The 24,881-nt window shown below is 45.1% G+C and overlaps 1 protein-coding gene across 1 annotated transcript in view; it reads right to left on the bottom strand.

Moving 5' to 3' along the window:
• Positions 1-5,824: 5,824 nt before the first annotated feature.
• LOC115107157 (calpain-2 catalytic subunit-like) overlaps positions 5,825-24,881 on the bottom strand; it is a 78,176-nt gene continuing 59,119 nt past the window's right edge. The window contains exons 15-23 of the mRNA XM_065007807.1: positions 14,081-14,117; positions 13,869-13,934; positions 11,654-11,711; positions 11,474-11,538; positions 11,003-11,071; positions 10,644-10,722; positions 8,646-8,762; positions 7,202-7,260; positions 5,825-6,153 (exon numbers count right to left, since the gene is read on the bottom strand). Coding sequence (XP_064863879.1) covers positions 6,130-6,153; positions 7,202-7,260; positions 8,646-8,762; positions 10,644-10,722; positions 11,003-11,071; positions 11,474-11,538; positions 11,654-11,711; positions 13,869-13,934; positions 14,081-14,117 — 574 coding nt within the window. The 3' untranslated portion in view covers positions 5,825-6,129. The remainder of the gene's footprint in view (positions 6,154-7,201; positions 7,261-8,645; positions 8,763-10,643; positions 10,723-11,002; positions 11,072-11,473; positions 11,539-11,653; positions 11,712-13,868; positions 13,935-14,080; positions 14,118-24,881) is intronic.

A 24,881-nucleotide genomic window follows, 5' to 3' on the forward strand; every position in this document is an offset into this window, starting at 1 on the left:
GAGGCTATAGACAGGGTGTTACGGTACATTATTGTACCTAGAATTTCAAAGCAAACCGCTGGAGGCAGGGCTTTCTCATACAGAGCTAAATTTTTTATGGAATGGTCTGCCTAACCATGTGAGAGACAGACTCGGTCTCAACCTTTAAGTCTTTATTGAAGACTCATCTCTTCAGTAGGTCCTATGATTGAGTGTTGTCTGGCCCAGGAGTGTGAAGGTGAACGGAAAGGCACTGGAGCAACGAACCGCCCTTGCTGTCTCTGCCTGGCCGGTTCCCCTCTCCCAACTGGGATTCTCTGCCTCTAACCCTACTACAGGGGATGAGTCCCTGGCTTACTGGTGCTCTTCCATGCCGTCTTTAGGAGGGGTGCGTCACTTGAGTGGGTTGAGTCACTAACGTGATCTTCCTGTCTGGGTTGGCGCCCCCCTTTGTGTTGTGCCGTGGCAGAGATCTTTGTGTGCTATACTCGACCTTGCCTTAGGATGGTAAGTTGGTGGTTGAAGATATCCCTCTAGTGGTGTGGGGGCTGTGCTTTCGAAAAGTGGGTGGAGTTATATCCTTCCTGTTGGCCCTGTCCGGAGGATATCGTCGGACAGGGCCACAATGTCTCCTGACCCCTCCTGTCTCAGCCTCCAGTATTTATGCTGCAGTAGTTTATGTTTTGGGGGCTAGGGTCAGTCTGTTATATCTGGAGTTTTTCTCCTGTCTTATCCGGTGTCTTATCCGGTGTCCTGTATGCTCTCTCTGATTCTCTCTCTTTTTCTCTCTTTCTTTCTCTCTCTCTCTCTCTCTCGGAGGACCTGAGCCCTAGGACCATGCCTCAGGGCTAGCTGGCCTGATGACTCCTTGCTGTCCCCAGTCCACCTGGCCATGCTGCTGCTCCAGTTTCAACTGTTCTGCCTGCGGCTATGGAACCCTGATCTGTTCACCGGACGTGCTACTTGTCCTAGACCTGCTGTAGAGACAGCAGGAGCGGTAGAGATCTCTGAATGATCAGCTATGAAAAGCCAACTGACATTTACTCCTGAGGTGCTGACCTGTTGCACCCTCGACAACCACTGTGATTGTTATTATTATTTGACCTTGCTGGTCATCTATGAACATTTGAACATCTTGGCCATGTTCTGTTATAATCTCCACCCGGCACAGCCAGAAGAGAACTGGCCATCCCTCATAGCCTGGTTCCGCTCTAGGTTCTGGCCTTTCTAGTGAGTTTTTCCAAGCCACCGTGCTTCTACAACTGCATTGTTTGCTGTTTGGAGTTTTAGGCTGGGTTTCTGTACAGTACTTTGAGATATCAGCTGATGTAAGAAGGGCTTTATAAATACATTTGATTGATTGATTGATTGTCCCTTCCACTGATTTTACATTTCTTCACAGGGGCATATCACAAACGGACACAAATTTCATATAAAAATAGTCCCAGGCAGTGTCAACATCGGGAATCAGATCATTTAAAAACGCTTGCTCATCAAACTGTCTAAAATGTATTTTTTTTTATATATTGGGGTTTGGATTTGGTCCTTTTATTTCTAACACAAGCAATTGCAAATCTGATGATGATCACTAACATTATTACATTGACATGTATGGGCATGTCAATATTTATGTCAAGTGTGTACATGAGTGTGTGCCTGTCTGTCTGTCTGCCTGTCTGTCTGTCTGCCTGTCTGCCTGTTTGTTTGTCATAAAACCCCACTTCAAAGTGCCAGCGTAGTCCTTATCAAAGCTGGGAACCCCCCAGGACCTGAGAGAGGCTATAACTACTACCAACAGTCACCTGGAGGGGAATGTTAGGGATTAGTTAAATAGCTACAGAAAGCCCTAGGTCTGAACCAGTGTTTACCGTGAACACTGAGGCTGTACCTGCTTTAAGTTAGTTTTAACAGTGGTCAAGTAAGCTACTGTGGCTTTTTGATCGTGATGTAGGCCTAGCATCAAAAACAATGGAGAAAAAATGAATCCCCTAACATTTTAACATGGAAATAGCTGTTCTATCATTCAGACTACAGTAGCAGCCAGTGTGTGGTGTTCAATGTAGAACCTACATACCATGAGACTTAAAAAAAAAACATGCAGGGCTTGACATTAACCTGTCAATCCACTTGTCCTTCACACAAGGAAGTGACTGAAAATGTTGTTGTGTTGTTTGATGCAAGAAACCACTTTACAAAATAACATTCGTTATTAATCCCATACCATTATTGCAGAGAATCAGACGGGGTCTTGAACGGGGTCTTTGGACAGGGTCTTTGGACAGGGTCTATGGATGGGGTCTATGGATGGGGTCTTCAGTTGGGTTCTTTGAACGGGGTCTCGGACGGGGTCTTTGAACCGGGCCTCGGACATGGTCTTTGAACCGGGCCTCGGACATGGTCTTCGGACGGGGTCTTCGGACGGGGTCTTTGAACCGGGCCTCGGACGGGGTCTTTGAACGGGGTCTTTGGACCGGGTCTTTGAACGGGGTCTTTGGACCGGGTCTTTGGACAGGGTCTTTGGACCGGGTTTCGGACGGGGTCTTTGGACCGGGTCTTTGGACCGGGTCAAGGACCGGGTCAAGGATGGGGTCTTTGGACTGGGTCAAGGACCGGGTCAAGGACGGGGTCTTTGGACCGGGTCTTTGGACCGGGTCAAGGACGGGGACTTTGGACAGGGTCTTTGGACCGGGTCAAGGACGGGGACTTTGGACAGGGTCTTTGGACCGGGTCTCGGACGGGGTCTTTGGACGGGGTCTTCGGGCGGGGTCTTTGGACCGGGTCTCGGACGGGGTCTTTGGATGGGGTCTCGGGCAGGGTCTCGGACGGGGTCTCAGACGGGGTCTTCAGACGGGGTCTCAGACGGGGTCTTTGGACGGGGTCTCGGACGGGTCTTCAGACGGGGTCTTCAGACGGGGTCTCAGACGGGTCTTCAGACGGGGTCTCAGACGGGGTCTCAGACGGGGTCTTCAGGCAAAGACGTTGAGACTGCTGGGTCACTGAATGAAAATAGAACTGTAGAACGACCAGTCTGTTTTTTGTATTCATACATTTTTGATTGAACATCCTTTCTGAATTTAAAAGTAATCCAATAGGTAATCATCTAGTTTTTCTAAAGTATTTTAGAAATCAAATTAAATGTAATAATTTTGCAATCAAATTAAATGTAATAACCCTGAATAGATGGGAGGGGTTGAGGGACGGGATGTTTCCACCTCTAACTAGCCTAGGTACATGTAAGGTTCAGCCTGATGCCCCTTAGGGTCTTACAATGACCTATCAGTGGTGAAATACAATGACCTATCAATGGGGAAATACAGTGACCTATCAATGGTGAAATACAATGACCTATCAATGGGGAAATACAATGACCTATCAATGGTGAAATACAATGACCTATCAATGGTGAAATACAATGACCTATCAATGGTGAAATACAATGACCTATCAATGGTGAAATACAATGACCTATCAATGGTGAAATACAGTGACCTATGGTGAAATACAATGACCTATCAATGACCTATCAATGACCTATCAATGACCTATCAATGGTGAAATCCAATGACCTATCAATGGTGAAATACAGTGACCTATGGTGAAATACAATGACCTATCAATGGTGAAATACAATGACCTATCAATGGTAAAATACAATGACCTATCAATGGTGAAATAAGGTGACCTATCAATGGTGAAATACAGTGACCTATCAATGACCTATCAATGGTGAAATACAGTGACCTATCAATGGTAAAATACAATGACCTATCAATGGTGAAATACAATGACCTATCAATGGTGAAATACAGTGACCTATCAATGGTGAAATACAATGACCTATCAATGGTGAAATACAGTGAGCTATCAATGGTGAAATACAGTGACCTATCAATGGTGAAATACAGTGACCTATCAATGGTGAAATACAGTGACCTATCAATGGTGAAATACAATGATCTATCAATGGTGAAATACCATGACCTATCAATGGGGAAATACAATGACCTATCAATGGTGAAATACAATGACCTATCAATGGGGAAATACAGTGACCTATCAGTGACCTATCTATGGTGAAATACAGTGACCTATCAATGGTGAAATACAGTGACCTATCAATGGTAAAAGAATAAGCACAGGATGTTTAAGAACATTTTATATAAATGTGTGCATAACTACCTTTGTAACATTTACAAATGTGGTAGTTATAATTTATAAATGGTGAGCTAACTGTTTGTAAATGCCATTATAAATGGTTCATTACCATTCAAATCAATTGTTACCAATAATTATTTTGTGTGGATGATCAGTTTTCTAGTGTGTGAACAGATAATCCGGACTTTTTTAAATAGAAAGACAAACACCCGTACAGCGAACCGTTTTTTTTTTATAGTTTACTAATGTCCCATACAGAATGAGCAAGTATTTATGAGTAACCATATTCAAAGTTAGTGCAAAACTAGAACTTGAAATGTTCCTAGAAATGTGACAATATCACAGAAGAAAATGTCATTAGAAAAAAAAAACTTTCATCTCAAAAACCATGATCTCTTTTATAGCATCAGCTATCACTACTGGGGGAGTCTAGTTGATTCACTACTGGGGGAGTCTAGTTGATTCACTACTGGGGGAGTCTAGTTGATTCACTACTGGGGGAGTCTAGTTGATTCACTACTGGGGAGTCTAGTTGATTCACTACTGGGGGAGTCTAGTTGATTCACTACTGGGGGAGTCTAGTTGATTCACTACTGGGGAGTCTAGTTGATTCACTACTGGGGGAGTCTAGTTGATTCACTACTGGGGGAGTCTAGTTGATTCACTACTGGGGGAGTCTAGTTGATTCACTACTGGGGGAGTCTAGTTGATTCACTACTGGGGGAGTCTAGTTGATTCACTACTGGGGGAGTCTAGTTGATTCACTACTAGGATTCACTACTGGGGAGTCTAGTTGATTCACTACTGGGGGGAGTCTAGTTGATTCACTACTGGGGAGTCTAGTTGATTCACTACTGGGGAGTCTAGTTGATTCACTACTGGGGAGTCTAGTTGATTCACTACTGGCGTTGGGGAGTCTAGTTGATTCACTACTGGGGGAGTCTAGTTGATTCACTACTGGCGTTGGGGAGTCTAGTTGATTCACTACTGGCGTTGGGGAGTCTAGTTGATTCACTACTGGCGTTGGGGAGTCTAGTTGATTCACTACTGGGGGAGTCTAGTTGATTCGCTACTGGGGGAGTCTAGTTGATTCACTACTGGGGGAGTCTAGTTGATTCACTACTGGGGGAGTCTAGTTGATTCACTACTGGGGGAGTCTAGTTGATTCACTACTGGGGGAGTCTAGTTGATTCACTACTGGGGGAGTCTAGTTGATTCACTACTGGGGGAGTCTAGTTGATTCGCTACTGGCGTTGGGGAGTCTAGTTGATTCACTACTGGGGGAGTCTAGTTGATTCGCTACTGGCGTTGGGGAGTCTAGTTGATTCACTACTGGCGTTGGGGAGTCTAGTTGATTCACTACTGGCGTTGGGGAGTCTAGTTGATTCACTACTGGCGTTGGGGAGTCTAGTTGATTCACTACTGGGGGAGTGTAGTTGATTCACTACTGGGGGAGTCTAGTTGATTCACTACTGCCGTCGGGGAGTCTAGCTGATTCACTACTGGCGTCGGGGAGTCTAGTTGATTCGCTACTGGCGTTGGGGAGTCTAGTTGATTCACTACTGGCGTTGGGGAGTCTAGTTGATTCACTACTGGCGTTGGGGAGTCTAGTTGATTCACTACTGGCGTTGGGGAGTCTAGTTGATTCACTACTGGCGTTGGGGAGTCTAGTTGATTCACTACTGTTGATTCACTACTGGGGGAGTGTAGTTGATTCACTACTGGGGGAGTCTAGTTGATTCACTACTGCCGTCGGGGAGTCTAGTTGATTCACTACTGGCGTCGGGGAGTCTAGTTGATTCACTACTGGGGAGTCTAGTTGATTCACTACTGGCGTTGGGGAGTCTAGTTGATTCACTACTGGCGTTGGGGAGTCTAGTTGATTCACTACTGGCGTTGGGGAGTCTAGTTGATTCCCTCCTGGTGTTGGGGAGTCTAGTTGATTCACTACTGGCGTTGGGGAGTCTAGTTGATTCCCTCCTGGTTTTGGGGAGTTTAGTTGATTGCCAGGCACAGCCACTGGAAAAAGAAAACAAATCCAGTCAGACAGACAAACAAACAAACAGACACACTGTCTGTACAACACAGTCCACGAGCTGGGTGACCAGTAGAAAAAACGCTGACGAAGACTGTCGCTAAAACACGTCTTTTTCTCTGACGTCTGGTTCTTCAGAACACATTCAAACCTAAACAATATGGCAGTTTGACCCATTAACAATATGGCAGTTTGTTCCTTTAACAATATGGCAGTTTGTTCCTTTAACAATATGGCAGTTTGTTCCATTAACAATATGGCAGTTTGTTCCATTAACAATATGGCAGTTTGTTCCTTTAACAATATGGCAGTTTGTTCCATTAACAATATGGCAGTTTGTTCCTTTAACAATATGGCAGTTTGTTCCTTTAACAATATGGCAGGTTGTTCCTTTAACAATATGGCAGTTTGTTCCGTTAACAATATGGCAGTTTGTTCCTTTAACAATATGGCAGTTTGTTCCATTAACAATATGGCAGTTTGTTCCATTAACAATATGGCAGTTTGTTCCTTTAACAATATGGCAGTTTGTTCCTTTAACAATATGGCAGTTTGTTCCATTAACAATATGGCAGTTTGTTCCTTTAACAATATGGCAGTTTGTTCCTTTAACAATATGGCAGTTTGTTCCTTTAACAATATGGCAGTTTGTTCCTTTAACAATATGGCAGTTTGTTCCTTTAACAATATGGCAGTTTGTTCCATTAACAATATGGCAGTTTGTTCCATTAACAATATGGCAGTTTGTTCCTTTAACAATATGGCAGTTTGTTCCATTAACAATATGGCAGTTTGTTCCTTTAACAATATGGCAGTTTGTTCCATTAACAATATGGCAGTTTGTTCCATTAACAATATGGCAGTGACTACAGGTTGTTTCTTTAACCTTTTGAACCCAGCACCCAAATACTATCTCTTACTGTAAACAGTTGAGTTTAGCGAGACAATTCCTCCTTCCATGCACAATGGTGACCAACATATTGAGTTGAACCACAGTACTATATAATGAAATAGACTAACAGAAGTACATACTTTTGACACATCCAACTCAATCTTCCCAGAGGCGTTGGTATCCAGAGTTTTAAACATCTCTGGTTGGGATTCAAAACAGAAAGAGGTTATTAATCCAATGCAATATTCAATGAATTGATCAATTACCAAATCAATTAACTAATCTGTCAAATCCATGTTATTGTGCTGCTGAGACATACTGTTCAAGGACCTATATCATCTACGGTTTGGAGGATGTTCCAGGATACCAAACATTTGGAGGATGTATCAGGATGCCAAACATTTGCAGGATGTTCCAGGATGCCAAACATTTGCAGGATGTATCAGGATGCCAAACATTTGCAGGATGATCCAGGATGCCAAACATTTGCAGGATGATCCAGGATGTCAAACATTTGCAGGATGTTCCAGGATGCCAAACATTTGCAGGATGTATCAGGATGCCAAACATTTGCAGGATGTATCAGGATGCCAAACATTTGCAGGATGTATCAGGATGCCAAACATTTGCAGGATGTATCAGGATGCCAAACATTTGCAGGATGTTCCAGGATGCCAAACATTTGCAGGATGTATCAGGATGCCAAACATTTGCAGGATGCTCCAGGATGCCAAACATTTGCAGGATGTATCAGGATGCCAAACATTTGCAGGATGCTCCAGGATGCCAAACATTTGCAGGATGATCCAGGATGTCAAACATTTGCAGGATGTTCCAGGATGCCAAACATTTGCAGGATGTATCAGGATGCCAAACATTTGCAGGATGTATCAGGATGCCAAACATTTGCAGGATGTATCAGGATGCCAAACATTTGCAGGATGTTCCAGGATGCCAAACATTTGCAGGATGTATCAGGATGCCAAACATTTGCAGGATGTATCAGGATGCCAAACATTTGCAGGATGTATCAGGATGCCAAACATTTGCAGGATGTTCCAGGATGCCAAACATTTGCAGGATGTATCAGGATGCCAAACATTTGCAGGATGCTCCAGGATGCCAAACATTTGCAGGATGTATCAGGATGCCAAACATTTGCAGGATGCTCCAGGATGCCAAACATTTGCAGGATGATCCAGGATGCCAAACATTTGCAGGATGATCCAGGATGCCAAACATTTGCAGGATGATCCAGGATACCACACGTGTTCAGGATGTTCCAGGATGCCAAACATTTACAGGATGATCCAGGATACCACACGTTTTCAGGATGCTCCAGGATGCCAAACATTTGGAGGATGTATCAGGATGCCAAACATTTGCAGGATGTTCCGGAAGCAACAGACAAACGTATTATCTGTACACTGTATGTCCTTATCTTTGCTTGATTATGGCGGGGGTTTTGTATTCACAGAGCCGCAACCGAAATTTCCACGCCGGTAGAATACATTTGTAGTCTTATATTCTCTATTTGCATCCCAATGTTGATGGAAGAGTTGTGTTATTGTTGAATTGACTTACTGAAGAGCATTTCAACTCTGATGAGACAGTCCACGAAACAGTGAAAGTCGATGGCATAGTGGGCGCTGGCATAACGATTCACGATGACCTGCAGCACTGCACTGTTGATGTGGAAGCCTGAGGAAAAGGACACGGTCATAGAAATACAATGAATAGATTATATTAATATGGACATAACATTCCACATACAGTAACCATCCCAGTAACCATCTAGAGCAATGGTTGTCAACCTATCTACAGGGGGTTCCTGGTCTATCTACAGGGGGTACCTGGTCTATCTACAAAGGGGGGACCTGGTCTATCTACAGGGGGTACCTGGTCTATCTACAGGGGGTACCTGGTCTATCTACAGGGGGTACCTGACCTATCTACAGGGGGTTCCTGGTCTATCTACAGGGGGTACCTGTCCTATCTACAGGGGGTACCTGGTCTATCTACAGGGGGTACCTGACCTATCTACAGGGGTTACCTGGTCTATCTACAGGGGGTACCTGTTCTTTCTACAGGGGGTACCTGGTCTATCTACAGGGGGTACCTGTTCTTTCTACAGGGGGTACCTGGTCTATCTACAGGGGGTTCCTGGTCTATCTACAGGGGGTACCTGGTCTATCTACAGGGGGTACCTGGTCCGTCTACAGTACCTGTCCTATCTACAGGGGGTACCTGACCTATCTACAGGGGGTTCCTGACCTGTGTGCAGGGGGTACCTGACCCGTCTCCAGGGGTTCCTGGCCCGTCTACAGGGGGTACCTGGTCTATCTACAGGGGGTACCTGGCCTATCTACAGGGGTACCTGGCCTATCTACAGGGGGTACCTGGCCTATCTACAGGGGGTACCTGGCCCGTCTACAGGGGTTACCTGGCACGTCTACAGGGGGCACCTGGCCTGTCTACAGGGGGTACCTGGCCTGTCTACAGGGGGTACCTGGCCTGTCTACAGGGGGTACCTGGCCTGTCTACAGGGGGTACCTGACCCGTCTACAGGGGGTACCTGACCCGTCTACAGGGGTACCTGTCCTATCTACAGGGGGTACCTGGCCTATCTACAGGGGGTACCTGGTCCGTCTACAGTACCTGTCCTATCTAAAGGGGGTACCTGACCTATCTACAGGGGGTTCCTGACCTGTGTGCAGGGGGTACCTGACCCGTCTCCAGGGGTTCCTGGCCCGTCTACAGGGGGTACCTGACCCGTCTACAGGGGGTACCTGACCCGTCTACAGGGGTTCCTGACCTATCTACAGGGGGTTCCTGGTCTATCTACAGGGGGTTCCTGGCCTATCTACAGGGGGTACCTGACCTGTCTCCAGGGGTACCTGACCCGTCTACAGGGGGTACCTGGCCCGTCTACAGGGGGTACCTGGCCCGTCTACAGGTGGTACCTGGCCTATCTACAGAGGGTACCTTACCCGTCTACAGGGGTTCCTGACCTATCTACAGGGGGTTCCTGGCCTATCTACAGGGGGTTCCTGGCCTATCTACAGGGGGTTCCTGACCTATCTACAGGGGGTACCTGGCCTATCTACAGGGGGTTCCTTACCCATCTACAGGGGTTCCTGACCTATCTACAGGGGGTTCCTGGCCCGTCTACAGGGGGTTCCTGACCTATCTACAGGGGGTTCCTGGTCTATCTACAGGGGGTACCTGACCTGTCTCCAGGGGTACCTGACCCGTCTACAGGGGTACCTGACCCGTCTACAGGGGGTACCTGGCCCGTCTACAGGGGGTACCTGGTCTATCTACAGGTGGCACCTGGCCTATCTACAGGAGGTACCTGGCCTGTCTACAGGGGGTACCTTGCCTTTCTACAGGGGGTACCTGGAAAGATTTAAGAAAATAATGATCAGTTGCACATGAGGGCAGTGGTGTAGGTCGCACAGCTCCTGCCACCCCCTGCGGCCCCCCGCAGATCTTGCAGTTCCCTGCGGCCCCCACAACACCCACACCCCCCACAGCCACCGCAGCACCCTCCCCCTCCCCCAAAAAAAACGTGTGTGTTACCTGCTTCTGTCAGAGCACCTCTCATCTCATGTGAACTCATAGTTCCAGAGCGGTCTGAGTCGTAACTCTTGAAAATTTCCTGAAGATACCAACCACAGCATGATGACCAATCAGAACAGAGAAACATATATTACACAGTTAATACATACTGAGGGGAGGGGGGGTCCTACATCTGAACTTCTATTTAGTCACATTTTCCCTTAGTCATGCACTGATGTCAATGGTAGTTTAATAGATGTCAATGGAAGTTAAGATTCACCCAGGGGTAAATAGTAGACGCATCACAGTATGATTTAGTAAACTCAATCATACATGATCCAGTGAGACCTGTACAACAACAACACCTTCAACACTCATACCACGTATTTCTGGATCTTCATCCAAAGCATGTGGAATTCAACCAGTCCCAACTTGGAATTTCCATCTTTCTGGAGACAGATGTCAAGGTTTGGAACCTACAAGGTACAGGAAGTTCTCAAACATTGTCAATGTCAATGGGTGTTCACTATGTGTGACAGCACAAACAGATCTGGGACCAGGCTAGTCTTATTGACACCAATGGCAATAGGAGTTGGCTAGACAGCAGAAACAGATATGGGACCAGGCTAGTCTTATTGACACCAATGGCAATAGGAGTTGGCTAGACAGCACAAACAGATATGGGACCAGTCTAGTCTTATTGACACCAATGGCAATAGGAGTTGGCTAGACAACACAAACAGATCTGGGACCAGGTTATAAAACTGCATGGAGCAGTATAAACATCTGTGAAGGTGTGAAATCAAGATATAGACAAAAAAGGAAATAGTTTTTGTAACTGTTAAGGATACATCTAGAAGACTGACAATGTGTCGTCCAGTTTCAAGACTAAAACCTTCCGTCTTGATGTCGGCCCCTGGAAGCCATCGGGATAAAATAATTCAGTTGAAATAACATTAATTCTAAGGCTCGTTACGTACAATAATATATATAATTATTATCATTTAGAAAGTTATTGAAAATGTCTTTACTTTTAGCGAAAACTTTGTTCAGAATTTCAACAAGTTCGAAGACAGTCACTTCGCCGTCCTGTTCGAGAAATAGAACACAGTCAACTCAGGCCATTATTGTAAAGCAGTCAACTCAGGCCATTATTGTAAAGCAGTCAACTCAGGTCATTATTGTAAAGCAGTCAACTCAGGCCATTATTGTAAAGCAGTCAACTCAGGCCATTATTGTAAAGCAGTCAACTAAATTGTAAAGCAGTCAACTCAGGTCATTATTGTAAAGCAGTCAACTCAGGTCATTATTGTAAAGCAGTCAACTCAGGCCATTATTGTAAAGCAGTCAACTCAGGCCATTGTTGTGTGTAAAGCAGTCAACTCAGGCCATTATTGTAAAGCAGTCAACGCAGGCCATTATTGTAAAGCAGTCAACTCAGGCCATTATTGTAAAGCAGTCAACTCAGGCCATTATTGTAAAGCAGTCAACTCAGGCCATTATTGTAAAGCAGTCAACTCAGGCCATTATTGTAAAGCAGTCAACTCAGGCCATTATTGTAAATCATTCAACTCAGGCCATTATTGTAAAGCAGTCAACTCAGGCCATTATTGTAAAGCAGTCAACTCAGGCCATTATTGTAAAGCAGTCAACTCAGGTCATTATTGTAAAGCAGTCAACTCAGGCCATTATTGTAAAGCAGTCAACTCAGGCCATTATTGTGTATAAAGCAGTCAACTCAGGTCATTATTGTAAAGCAGTCAACTCAGGTCATTATTGTAAAGCAGTCAACTCAGGCCATTATTGTAAAGCAGTCAACTCAGGCCATTGTTGTGTGTAAAGCAGTCAACTCAGGCCATTATTGTAAAGCAGTCAACGCAGGCCATTATTGTAAAGCAGTCAACTCAGGCCATTATTGTAAAGCAGTCAACTCAGGCCATTATTGTAAAGCAGTCAACTCAGGCCATTGTTGTGTGTAAAGCAGTCAACTCAGGCCATTATTGTAAAGCAGTCAACTCAGGCCATTATTGTAAAGCAGTCAACTCAGGCCATTATTGTAAAGCAGTCAACTCAGGCCATTATTGTAAAGCAGTCAACTCAGGCCATTATTGTAAAGCAGTCAACTCAGGCCATTATTGTAAATCATTCAACTCAGGCCATTATTGTAAAGCAGTCAACTCAGGCCATTATTGTAAAGCAGTCAACTCAGGCCATTATTGTAAAGCAGTCAACTCAGGTCATTATTGTAAAGCAGTCAACTCAGGCCATTATTGTAAAGCAGTCAACTCAGGCCATTATTGTAAAGTATAAAGGCAGTCAAATCATCAGGTCATTATTGTAAAGCAGTCAACTCAGGTCATTATTGTAAAGCAGTCAACTCAGGCCATTATTGTAAAGCAGTCAACTCAGGCCATTGTTGTGTGTAAAGCAGTCAACTCAGGCCATTATTGTAAAGCAGTCAACGCAGGCCATTATTGTAAAGCAGTCAACTCAGGCCATTATTGTAAAGCAGTCAACTCAGGCCATTATTGTAAAGCAGTCAACTCAGGCCATTGTTGTGTGTAAAGCAGTCAACTCAGGCCATTATTGTAAAGCAGTCAACTCAGGCCATTATTGTAAAGCAGTCAACTCAGGCCATTATTGTAAATCATTCAACTCAGGCCATTATTGTAAAGCAGTCAACTCAGGCCATTATTGTAAAGCATTCAACTCAGGTCATTATTGTAAAGCAGTCAACTCAGGCCATTATTGTAAAGCAGTCAACTCAGGCCATTATTGTGTATAAAGCAGTCAACTCAGGTCATTATTGTGTATAAAGCAGTCAACTCAGGTCATTATTGTAAAGCAGTCAACTCAGGTCATTATTGTAAAGCAGTCAACTCAGGCCATTATTGTAAAGCAGTCAACTCAGGCCATTATTGTAAAGCAGTCAACGCAGGCCATTATTGTAAAGCAGTCAACTCAGGCCATTATTGTAAAGCAGTCAACTCAGGCCATTATTGTAAAGCAGTCAACTCAGGCCATTGTTGTGTGTAAAGCAGTCAACTCAGGCCATTATTGTAAAGCAGTCAACTCAGGCCATTATTGTAAAGCAGTCAACTCAGGCCATTATTGTAAAGCAGTCAACTCAGGCCATTATTGTAAAGCAGTCAACTCAGGCCATTATTGTAAAGCAGTCAACTCAGGCCATTATTGTAAAGCAGTCAACTCAGGCCATTGTTGTGTGTAAAACCAGAGGGAACTTACACTGCCGGCGATCTGCTTGAACATCTGCTTGAAATTGGGATCCACATCTTTCTCTGCCACTTTAATCTGGAGAGAATAGATGTTGATCAATGAGCATATTTTGGATATATTATCTCATAAAAGACAGTGGGGAAAACAGTCGTTCTGAATAGATTAAACAATAGACTCTGGAATAAATAAGGGAACAACTAAGGAGTAGGTCAACAGCTTACCTCCTTCACCTCTTCAGCAGCCACCGAGCCCATTTCACTGGAATAACACAGTTTGTTTCAGTTACACTCTTTATCCACTAGGTGGAGGTAACAGCTAGTAGATACACAGTTTGTTTCAGTTACACTCTTTATCCCTGGGGTGGCAGGGTAGCCTAGTGGTTAGAGCGTCGGACTAGTAATCAGAAGGTTGCAAGTTCAAATCCCCGAGCTGACAAGATACAAATCTGTCGTTCTGCCCCTGAACAGGCAGTTAACCCACTGTTCCTAGGCCGTCATTGAAAATAAGAATTTGTTCTTAATTGACTTGCCTAGATGGAGGTATCAGCTAGATGATAAAAAGTTTGTTTCAGTTACACTCTTTATCAGCTAGATGATAAACAGTTTGTTTCAGTTACTAGGTGGAGGCATCAGCTAGATGATAAACAGTTTCTTTCAGTTACACTCTTTATCCACTAGGTGGAGGTATCAGCTAGATGATAAACAGTTCATTTTAGTTACACTCTATCCACTAGGTGGGGGTATAAGCTTGTAGATGAACAGTGCTATCAGAATCCATTGCAAGCTGTTCATAATTGTGATGACCAACATCCTGCGCTTATTGGCCCTGTCCAGAAACAACCTGTAGGCCCTTCCCCTTAGCCCCTCCAACCTAGGCATTTCATTAAAGAACCCCTTATCCCCTTCCCCTAGGCACTTCATGGAAAAGCCCCATAGCCCCTTCCCCTAGGCACTTCACGGAAAAGCACCATAGCCCCTTCCCCTAGGCACTTAATGGAAAAGCCCCATAGCCCCTTCCCCTAGGCACTTCACGGAAAAGCCCCCATAGCCCCTTCCCCTAGGCACTTAATGGAAAAGCCCCATAGCCCCTTCCCCTAGGCACTTCACAGACCAACCCCTTAAGGAGTTGTTTCTAGACAGGATCATATTAAGGACTAGGAGTTGTTTCTTAAGGACTAGGAGTTGTTTCTAGACAAGATCGTATTAAGGACTAGGAGTTGTTTCTAGACAGGATCATATTAAGGACTAGGAGTTGTTTCTTAAGGACTAGGAGTTGTTTCTAGACAGGATCATAGTGTCTAGGAGGTTAAGGACTAGGAGTTGTTTCTAGACAGGATCATAGTGTCTAGGAGGATAAGGACTAGGAGTTGTTTCTAGACACGATAATATTAAGGACTAGGAGTTGTTTCTAGACAGGATCATATTAAGGACTAGGAGTTGTTTGTAGACAGGATAATATTAAGGACTAGGAGTTGTTTCTAGACAGGATCATATTAAAGACTAGGAATTGTTTCTAGACAGGATAATATTAAGGACTAGGAGTTGTTTCTAGACAGGATCATATTAAGGACTAGGAGTTGTTTCTAGACAGGATCATATTAGGACTAGGAGTTGTTTCTTAAGGACTAGGAGTTGTTTCTAGACAGGACCATATTAAGGACTAGGAGTTGTTTCTTAAGGACTAGGAGTTGTTTCTAGACAGGATCATATAAATGACTAGGAATTGTTTCTAGACAGGAGCATAGTGTCTAGGAGGTTAAGGACTAGGAGTTTTTCTAGACAGGATCATATTAGGACTAGGAGTTGTTTCTTAAGGACTAGGAGTTGTTTCTACACAGGATCATATTAGGACTAGGAGTTGTTTCTTAAGGACTAGGAGTTGTTTCTAGACAAGATCATATTAAGGACTAGGAGTTGTTTCTTAAGGACTAGGAGTTGTTTCTAGACATGATCATATTAAGGACTAGGAGTTGTTTCTTAAGGACTAGGAGTTGTTTCTAGACAGGATCATATAAATGACTAGGAATTGTTTCTAGACAGGAGCATAGTGTCTAGGAGGTTAAGGACTAGGAGTTTTTCTAGACAGGATCATGGTGTGTTGGGGGTTAAGGACTAGGAGTTGTTTCTAGGGAGGACCATGGTGTGTAGAGGTTAATGACTAGGAGTTGTTTCTAGACAGGACCATGGTGTGTAGGAGGTTAAGGACTAGGAGTTGTTTCTAGACAGGACCATGGTGTGTTGGAGGTTAAGGACTAGGAGTTGTTTCTAGACAGGACCATAGTTTGTAGGAGGTTACTGACTAGGAATTGTTTCTAGACAGGATCATATTAAGGACTAGGAGCTGTTTCTAGACAGGACCATATTAAGGACTCAGAGTTGTTTCTAGACAGGACCATATTAAGGACTAGGAGTTGTTTCTAGACAGGACCATGGTGTGTAGGGGTTAATGACTAGGAATTCTTTCTAGACAGGATCATATTAAGTACTAGGAGTTGTTTCTAGACAGGACCATATTAAGGACTAGGAGTTGTTTCTAGACAGGACCATGGTGTGTAGAGGTTAAGGACTAGTAGTTGTTTCTAGACAGGACCATGGTGTGTAGAGGTTAAGGACTAGGAGTTGTTTCTAGACAGGAGCATGGTGTGTAGGAGGTTAAGGACTAGGAGTTGTTTCTAGACCGGACCATGGTGTGTAGGAGGTTAAGGACTAGGAGTTGTTTCTAGACAGGACCATATTAAGGATTAGGTGTTGATTCTAGACAGGACCATATTAAGGACTAGGAGTTGTTTCTAGACAGGACCATGGTGTCTAGGAGGTTAATGACTAGGAGTTGTTTCTAGACAGAACCATAGTGTGTAGGAGGTTAATGACTAGGAGTTGTTTAGACAGGACCATATCAAGGACTAGGAGTTGTTTCTAGGCAGGACCATTTACATTTACATTTAAGTCATTTAGCAGACGCTCTTATCCAGAGCGACTTACAAATTGGTGCTTTCACCTTATGACATCCAGTGGAACAGCCACTTTACAATAGTGCATCTAGGTCTTTAAGGGGGGGGGGGGAGGGGTGAGAAGGATTACTTTATCCTATCCTAGGTATTCCTTAAAGAGGTGGGGTTTCAGGTGTCTCCGGAAGGTGGTGATTGACTCCGCTGTCCTGGCGTCGTGAGGGAGTTTGTTCCACCATTGGGGGGCCAGAGCAGCGAACAGTTTTGACTGGGCTGAGCGGGAACTGTACTTCCTCAGTGGTAGGGAGGCAAGCAGGCCAGAGGTGGATGAACGCAGTGCCCTTGTTTGGGTGTAGGGCCTGATCAGAGCCTGGAGGTACTGAGGTGCCGTTCCCCTCACAGCTCCGTAGGCAAGCACCATGGTCTTGTAGCGGATGCGAGCTTCAACTGGAAGCCAGTGGAGAGAGCGGAGGAGCGGGGTGACGTGAGAGAACTTGGGAAGGTTGAACACCAGACGGGCTGCGGCGTTCTGGATGAGTTGTAGGGCTTAATGGCACAGGCAGGGAGCCCAGCCAACAGCGAGTTGCAGTAATCCAGACGGGAGATGACAAGTGCCTGGATTAGGACCTGCGCCGCTTCCTGTGTGAGGCAGGGTCGTACTCTGCGGATGTTGTAGAGCATGAACCTACAGGAACGGGCCACCGCCTTGATGTTATTTGAGAACGACAGGGTGTTGTCCAGGATCACGCCAAGGTTCTTAGCGCTCTGGGACGAGGACACAATGGAGTTGTCAACCGTGATGGCGAGATCATGGAACGGGCAGTCCTTCCCGGGAGGAAGAGCAGCTCCGTCTTGCCGAGGTTCAGCTTGAGGTGATGATCCGTCATCCACACTGATATGTCTGCCAGACATGCAGAGATGCGATTCGCCACCTGGTCGTCAGAAGGGGGAAAGGAGAAGATTAATTGTGTGTCGTCTGCATAGCAATGATAGGAGAGACCATGTGAGGTTATGACAGAGCCAAGTGACTTGGTGTATAGCGAGAATAGGAGAGGGCCTAGAACAGAGCCCTGGGGGACACCAGTGGTGAGAGCACGTGGTGAGGAGACGGATTCTCGCCACGCCACCTGGTAGGAGCGACCTGTCAGGTAGGACGCAATCCAAGCGTGGGCCGCGCCGGAGATGCCCAACTCGGAGAGGGTGGAGAGGAGGATCTGATGGTTCACAGTATCGAAGGCAGCCGATAGGTCTAGAAGGATGAGAGCAGAGGAGAGAGAGTTAGCTTTAGCAGTGCGGAGCGCCTCCGTGATACAGAGAAGAGCAGTCTCAGTTGAATGACTAGTCTTGAAACCTGACTGATTTGGATCAAGAAGGTCATTCTGAGAGAGATAGCGGGAGAGCTGGCCAAGGACGGCACGTTCAAGAGTTTTGGAGAGAAAAGAAAGAAGGGATACTGGTCTGTAGTTGCTGACATCGGAGGGATCGAGTGTAGGTTTTTTCAGAAGGGGTGCAACTCTCGCTCTCTTGAAGACGGAGGGACGTAGCCAGCGGTCAGGGATGAGTTGATGAGCGAGGTGAGGTAAGGGAGAAGGTCACCGGAGATGGTCTGGAGAAGAGAGGAGGGGATAGGGTCAAGCGGGCAGGTTGTTGGGCGGCCGGCCGTCACAAGACGCGAGATGTCATCTGGAGAGAGAGGGGAGAAAGAGGTCAGAGCACAGGGTAGGGCAGTGTGAGCAGGACCAGCGGTGTCGTTTTACTTAGCAAACGAGGATCGGATGTCGTCGACCTTCTTTTCAAAATGGTTGACGAAGTCATCTGCAGAGAGGGAGGAGGGGGAGGAGGATTCAAGAGGGAGGAGAAGGTGGCAAAGAGCTTCCTAGGGTTAGAGGCAGATGCTTGGAATTTAGAGTGGTAGAAAGTGGCTTTAGCAGCAGAGACAGAGGAGGAAAATGTAGAGAGGAGGGAGTGAAAGGATGCCAGGTCCGCAGGGAGGCGAGTTTTCCTCCATTTCCGCTCGGCTGCCCGGAGCCCTGTTCTGTGAGCTCGCAATGAGTCGCCGAGCCACGGAGCGGGAGGGGAGGACCGAGCCGGCCTGGAGGATAGGGGACATAGAGAGTCAAAGGATGCAGAAAGGGAGGAGAGGAGGGTTGAGGAGGCAGAATCAGGAGATAGGTTGGAGAAGGTTTGAGCAGAGGGAAGAGATGATAGGATGGAAGAGGAGAGAGTAGCGGGGAGAGAGAGCGAAGGTTGGGACGGCGCGATACCATCCGAGTAGGGGCAGTGGGGAAGTGTTGGATGAGAGCGAGAGGGAAAAGGATACAAGGTAGTGGTCGGAGACTTGGAGGGGAGTTGCAATGAGGTTAGTGGAGGAACAGCATCTAGTAAAGATGAGGTCGAGCGTATTGCCTGCCTTGTGAGTAGGGGGAAGGTGAGAGGGTGAGGTCAAAAGAGGAGAGGAGGGAAAGAAGGAGGCAGAGAGGAATGAGTCAAAGGTAGACGGGGAGGTTAAAGTCGCCCAGAACTGTGAGAGGTGAGCCGTCCTCAGGAAAGGAGCTTATCAAGGCATCAAGCTCATTGATGAACTCTCCGAGGGAACCTGGAGGGCGATAAATGATAAGGATGTTAAGCTTGAAAGGGCTGGTAACTGTGACAGCATGGAATTCAAAGGAGGCGATAGACAGATGAGTAAGGGAGAAAGAGAGAATGACCACTTGGGAGAGATGAGGATCCCGGTGCCACCACCCCGCTGACCAGAAGCTCTCGGGTGTGCGAGAGCACGGGGCGGACGAAGAGAGAGCAGGGAGAAGCGTGTTGTCTGTGGTGATCCATGTTTCCGTCAGAGCCAAGAAGTCGAGGGACTGGAGGGAGGCATAGGCTGAGATGAACTCTGCCTTGTTGGCCGCAGATCGGCAGTTCCAGAGGCTACCGGAGACCTGGAACTCCACGTGGGTTGTGCGCTGGGACCACCAGATTAGGTGGCCGCGCCATGCGGTGTGGAGCGTTTGTATGGTCTGTGCAGAGAGGAGAGAACAGGGATAGACAGACACATAGTTGACAGGCTAGAGAAGAGGCTACGCTAATGCAGAGGAGATTGAATGACAAGTGGACTACACGTCTCGAATGTTCAGAAAGTTAAGCTTACGTAGCAAGAATCTAATTGACTAAAATGATTAAAATGATACAGTACTGCTGAGGTAGGCTAGCTGCGTTGTTGACACTACCCTAATCAAGTCGTTCCGCTGAGTGTGACGTTTCTACAATGCTGCTTTTCGGGGCTAGCTGGCTAGCTAGCAGTGTTGGTTACGTTACGTTGCGTTAGGAGAACGACAATAGCTGGCTAGCTAACCTAGAAAATCGCTCTAGACTACACAATTATCTTTGAAACAAAGACGGCTATGTAGCTAGCTATGTAGCTAGCTACGATCAAACAAATCACACCGTTGGGACTGTAATGAAATGAAATGAAAATATGATACTACCTGTGGAGCGAAGCGGAATGCGACCGAATGCGAAAGTTCTATTCAGTAGACGTTGGCTGGCTATTGGCTAGCTAGGAGTGTCTCCTACGTTAAGGACGACAAAATAGCTGGCTAGCTAACCTCGGTAAATTAAGATAATCACTCTAAGACTACACACTCTAACTACACAATTATCTTGGATACGAAGACAGCAAAGACAACTATGTAGCTAGCTAATACTACACTAATCAAGTCGTTCAGTTGAGTGTGATAGTTACTACAGTGCTACGGTAGCCGGTGAACGTATGCTAGCTGGCTAGCTGCTAGGCAGATAGGAGGACGACGAAATACGATAATAACGCAATTATCACTCTAAGACTCCACACTCTAAACTACACAATTATCTTGGATACGAAGACAGCAAAGACAACTATGTAGCTAGCTAACACTACACTAATCAAGTCGTTCAGTTGAGTGTGATAGTTACTACAGTGCTACGGTAGACGGTGAACGTGTTGGGCAGATAGGAGACGACGAAATACGATAATTACGCAATTATCTTTGATACAACGACGACTATGTAGCTAGCTAAGAAGAAATTGCTAAGATTAGACAAATCAGACCGTTGTACTATAATGAAATGTAATGAAAAAGTTATACAACCTGCAGACAACCTGCAGACCGAAGCGCGGATGCGACCGGCTCGCTCCAACCTGCAGAATGTTCCATATTAAGGACTAGGAGTTGTTTCTAGACAGGACCATGGGGTGTAAGGGTTAAGGACTAGGAGTTGCTTCTAGACAGGACCATGGTGTGTAGGAGGTTAAGGACTAGGAGTTGTTTCCAGACAGGACCATATTAAGGACTAAGAGTTGTTTCTAGACAGGATCATATTAAGGACTAGGAGTTGTTTCTAGACAGGACCATATTAAGGACTAAGTGTTGTTTCTAGACAGGATAATATTAAGGACTAGGTGTTGTTTCTAGACAGGATAATATTAAGGACTAGGAGTTGTTTCCAGACAGGACCATATTAAGGACTAAGAGTTGTTTCTAGACAGGATCATATTAAGGACTAGGAGTTGTTTCTAGACAGGACCATATTAAGGACTAAGAGTTGTTTCTAGACAGGATAATATTAAGGACTAGGTGTTGTTTCTAGACAGGATAATATTAAGGACTAGGAGTTGTTTCTAGACAGGATAATATTAAGGACTAGGAGTTGTTTCTACACAGGATCATATTAAGGACTAGGAGTTGTTTGTAGACAGGATCATATTAAGGACAATGAGTTGTTTCTAGACAGGATCATATTAAAGACTAGGAGTTGTTTCTAGACAGGATCATGTTAAGGACTAGGAGTTGTTTGTAGACAGGATCATATTAAGGACAAGGAGTTGTTTCTAGACAGGATCATATTAAAGACTAGGAGTTGTTTCTAGACAGGATAATATTAAGGACTAGGAGTTGTTTCTAGACAGCATTATATTAAGGACTAGGAGTTGTTTCTAGACAGGATCATATTAAGGACTAGGAGTTGTTTCTAGACAGGATCATATTAGGACTAGGAGTTGTTTCGTAAGGACTAGGAGTTGTTTCTAGACAGGATCATATTAATGACTAGGAATTGTTTTTAGACAGGAGCATAGTGTCTAGGATGTTAAGGACTAGGAGTTTTTCTAGACAGGATCATGGTGTGTTGGAGGTTAAGGACTAGGAGTTTTTTCTTGGGAGGACCATGGTGTGTAGAGGTTAATGACTATGAGTTGTGTCTAGACAGGACCATGGTGTGTAGGAGGTTAAGGACTAGGAGTTGTTTCTAGACAGGACCATATTAAGGACTAGGAGTTGTTTCTAGACAGGACCATATTAAGGACTAGGAGTTGTTTCTAGACAGGACCATGGTGTCTAGGAGGTTAATGACTAGAAGTTCTTTCTAGACAGGACCATAGTGTGTAGGAGGTTAATGACTAGGAGTTGTTTAGACAGGACCATATCAAGGACTAGGAGTTGTTTCTAGACAGGACCATATTAAGGACTAGGAGTTGCTTCTAGACAGGACCATGGTGTGTAGGAGGTTAAGGACTAGGAGTTGTTTCTAGACAGGACCATATTAAGGACTAAGAGTTGTTTCTAGACAGGACCATATTAAGGACTAGGATTTGTTTCTAGACAGGACCACGGTGTGTAGGAGGTTAAGGACTAGGAGTTGTTTCTAGACAGGATCATATTAAGGACTAAGAGTTGTTTCTAGACAGGATCATATTAAGGACTAGGATTTGTTTCTAGACAGGACCACAGTGTGTAGGAGGTTAAGGACTAGGAGTTATTTCTAGACAGGACCATATTAAGGACTAGGAGTTGTTTCTAGACAGGACCATGGTGTGTAGAGGTTAAGGACTAGGAGTTGTTTCTAGACAGCATTATATTAAGGACTAGGAGTTGTTTCTAGACAGGATCATATTAAGGACTAGGAGTTGTTTCTAGACAGGATCATATTAGGACTAGGAGTTGTTTCGTAAGGACTAGGAGTTGTTTCTAGACAGGATCATATTAATGACTAGGAATTGTTTTTAGACAGGAGCATAGTGTCTAGGATGTTAAGGACTAGGAGTTTTTCTAGACAGGATCATGGTGTGTTGGAGGTTAAGGACTAGGAGTTTTTTCTTGGGAGGACCATGGTGTGTAGAGGTTAATGACTATGAGTTGTGTCTAGACAGGACCATGGTGTGTAGGAGGTTAAGGACTAGGAGTTGTTTCTAGACAGGACCATGGTGTGTTGGAGGTTAAGGACTATGAATTGTTTCTAGACAGGACCATGGTGTGTAGGAGGTTAAGGACTAGGAGTTGTTTCTAGACAGGGCCATGGTGTGTAGGAGGTTAAGGACTCGGAGTTGTTTCTAGACAGGACCATGGTGTGTTGGAGGTTAAGGACTAGGAGTTGTTTCTAGACAGGATCATATTAAGGACTAGGAGTTGTTTCTAGACAGGACCATAGTGTGTAGGAGGTTAATGACTAGGAATTGTTTAGACTGGACCATATTAAGGACTAGGAGTTGTTTCTAGACAGGACCATATTAATGACACGGACTTGTTTCTAGACAGGACCATATTAAGGACTAGGAGTTGTTTCTAGACAGGACCATGGTGTGTAGGGGTTAATGACTAGGAATTCTTTCTACACAGGATCATATTAAGGACTAGGAGTTGTTTCTAGACAGGACCATGGTGTCTAGGAGGTTATTGACTAGGAGTTGTTTCTAGACAGGCCCATAGTGTGTAGGAGGTTAATGACTAGGAGTTGTTTCTAGACAGGACCATATCAAGGACTAGGAGTTGTTTCTAGACAGGACCATATTAAGGACTAGGAGTTGTTTCTAGACAGGACCATGGTGTGTAGAGGTTAAGGACTAGGAGTTGTTTCTAGACAGGACCATGGTGTGTAGGAGTTTAAGGACTAGGAGTTGTTGCTGGACAGGACCATGGTGTGTAGGAGGTTAAGGACTAGAGTTGTTTCTAGACACGACCATGGTGTGTAGGAGGTTAAGGACTAGGAGTTGTTTCTAGACCGGACCATGGTGTGTAGGAGGTTACAGGACTAGGGAGTTGTTTCTAGACAGGACCATATTAAGGACTAGGAGTTGTTTCTAGACAGACCATATTAAGGACTAGGAGTTGTTTCTAGACAGGACCATATTAATGACTGGGAGTTGTTTCTAGACAGGACCTCATATTAAGGACTAGGAGTTGTTTCTAGACAGGACCATGGTGTGTAGGGGTTAATGACTAGGAATTATTTCTACACAGGATCATATTAAGGACTAGGAGTTGTTTCTAGACAGGACCATGGTGTCTAGGAGGTTATTGACTAGGAGTCGTTTCTAGACAGGCCCATAGTGTAGGAGGTTAATGACTAGAGTTGTTTCTAGACAGGACCATATCAAGGACAAGGAGTTGTTTCTAGACAGGACCATATTAAGGACTAGGAGTTGTTTCTAGACAGGACCATGGTGTGTAGAGGTTAAGGACTAGGAGTTGTTTCTAGACAGGACCATGGTGTGTAGAGGTTAAGGACTAGGAGTTGTTTCTAGACAGGGCAATGGTCTGTAGGAGTTTAAGGACTAGGAGTTGTTTCTGGATAGGACCATGGTGTGTAGGAGGTTAAGGACTAGGAGTTGTTTCTAGACCGGACCATGGTGTGTAGGAGGTTAAGGACTAGGAGTTGTTTCTAGACAGGACCATATTAAGGACTATGAGTTGTTTCTAGACAGGACCATATTAAGGACTAGGAGTTGTTTCTATACAGGACCATGGTGTCTAGGAGGTTAATGACTAGAAGTTGTTTCTAGACAGGACCATAGTGTGTAGGAGGTTAATGACTAGGAGTTGTTTAGACAGGACCATATCAAGGACTAGGAGTTGTTTCTGGACAGGACCATATTAAGGACTAGGAGTTGCTTCTAGACAGGACCATGGTGTGTAGGAGGTTAAGGACTAGGAGTTGTTTCTAGACAGGACCATATTAAGGACTAAGAGTTGTTTCTAGACAGGACCATATTAAGGACTAGGATTTGTTTCTAGACAGGACCATGGTGTGTAGGGGTTAATGACTAGGAA

This window comes from Oncorhynchus nerka, linkage group LG23 (assembly GCF_034236695.1).
Source record: "Oncorhynchus nerka isolate Pitt River linkage group LG23, Oner_Uvic_2.0, whole genome shotgun sequence".
In the NCBI taxonomy this organism is placed as follows: domain Eukaryota; kingdom Metazoa; phylum Chordata; class Actinopteri; order Salmoniformes; family Salmonidae; genus Oncorhynchus; species Oncorhynchus nerka.